The sequence below is a fragment of the Pteropus alecto genome, unplaced genomic scaffold, assembly GCF_000325575.1.
Source record: "Pteropus alecto unplaced genomic scaffold, ASM32557v1 C17627408, whole genome shotgun sequence".
Lineage (NCBI taxonomy): Eukaryota > Metazoa > Chordata > Mammalia > Chiroptera > Pteropodidae > Pteropus > Pteropus alecto.
Window position 1 is genome coordinate 1 of NW_006485077.1, and position 563 is coordinate 563.

Sequence of the window (563 nt, forward strand, 5' to 3'; positions counted from 1 at the left end):
GGAGGAGCTGTGTGTGAAGGCCTTCCCACAGGCCCTGCACTCAAAAGGCCTCTCTCCCGTGTGGATCCTCCGGTGCTGAGTGAGGTGAGTGCTCTGCTTGAAGCATTTCCCACACTCCGGACACTCATAGGGCTTTTCTCCGGTGTGTGTCCTCTCGTGCTGGCTGAGCGATGAGCTGTGACTGAAGCATTTCCCACACTCGTTGCAGCCGTAGGGCTTTTCCTTGGTGTGGATCCTCTGGTGTTCTATGAGAAGGGAGCTCTGGCTGAAGGCTCGGCCACACTCGTGACACTCATAGGGCTTCTCCCCCGTGTGGATCCTCTGATGCTGAATGAGCGAAGCGAGCTGTCTGAAGGCCCTGCCACACTCGTGACACTCGTAGGGCTTCTCCCCGGTGTGGATGCGCTGGTGATTGTTTAGAGATGAGCTGTGGCTGAAGGCCCTGCCACAGGCATTGCACTCATAGGGTTTCTCCCCCGTGTGGATCCTCTGATGCTGGGTGAGGTGTGTGCTCTGCCGGAAGGCCTTCCCGCACTGACTGCACTCGTAAGGCTTCTCTCCCG

At 58.3% G+C, this 563-nt stretch overlaps 1 protein-coding gene across 1 annotated transcript; it reads right to left on the reverse strand.

Moving 5' to 3' along the window:
• Positions 1–3: 3 nt before the first annotated feature.
• Positions 4–558, reverse strand: LOC107196621 (zinc finger protein 135-like; the record flags this gene model as incomplete). Its single annotated transcript, XM_015599423.2, has 1 exon — positions 4–558. A coding segment is annotated over one exon (555 nt), but the record flags the coding sequence as incomplete, so codon positions are not given.
• Positions 559–563: the final 5 nt, after the last annotated feature.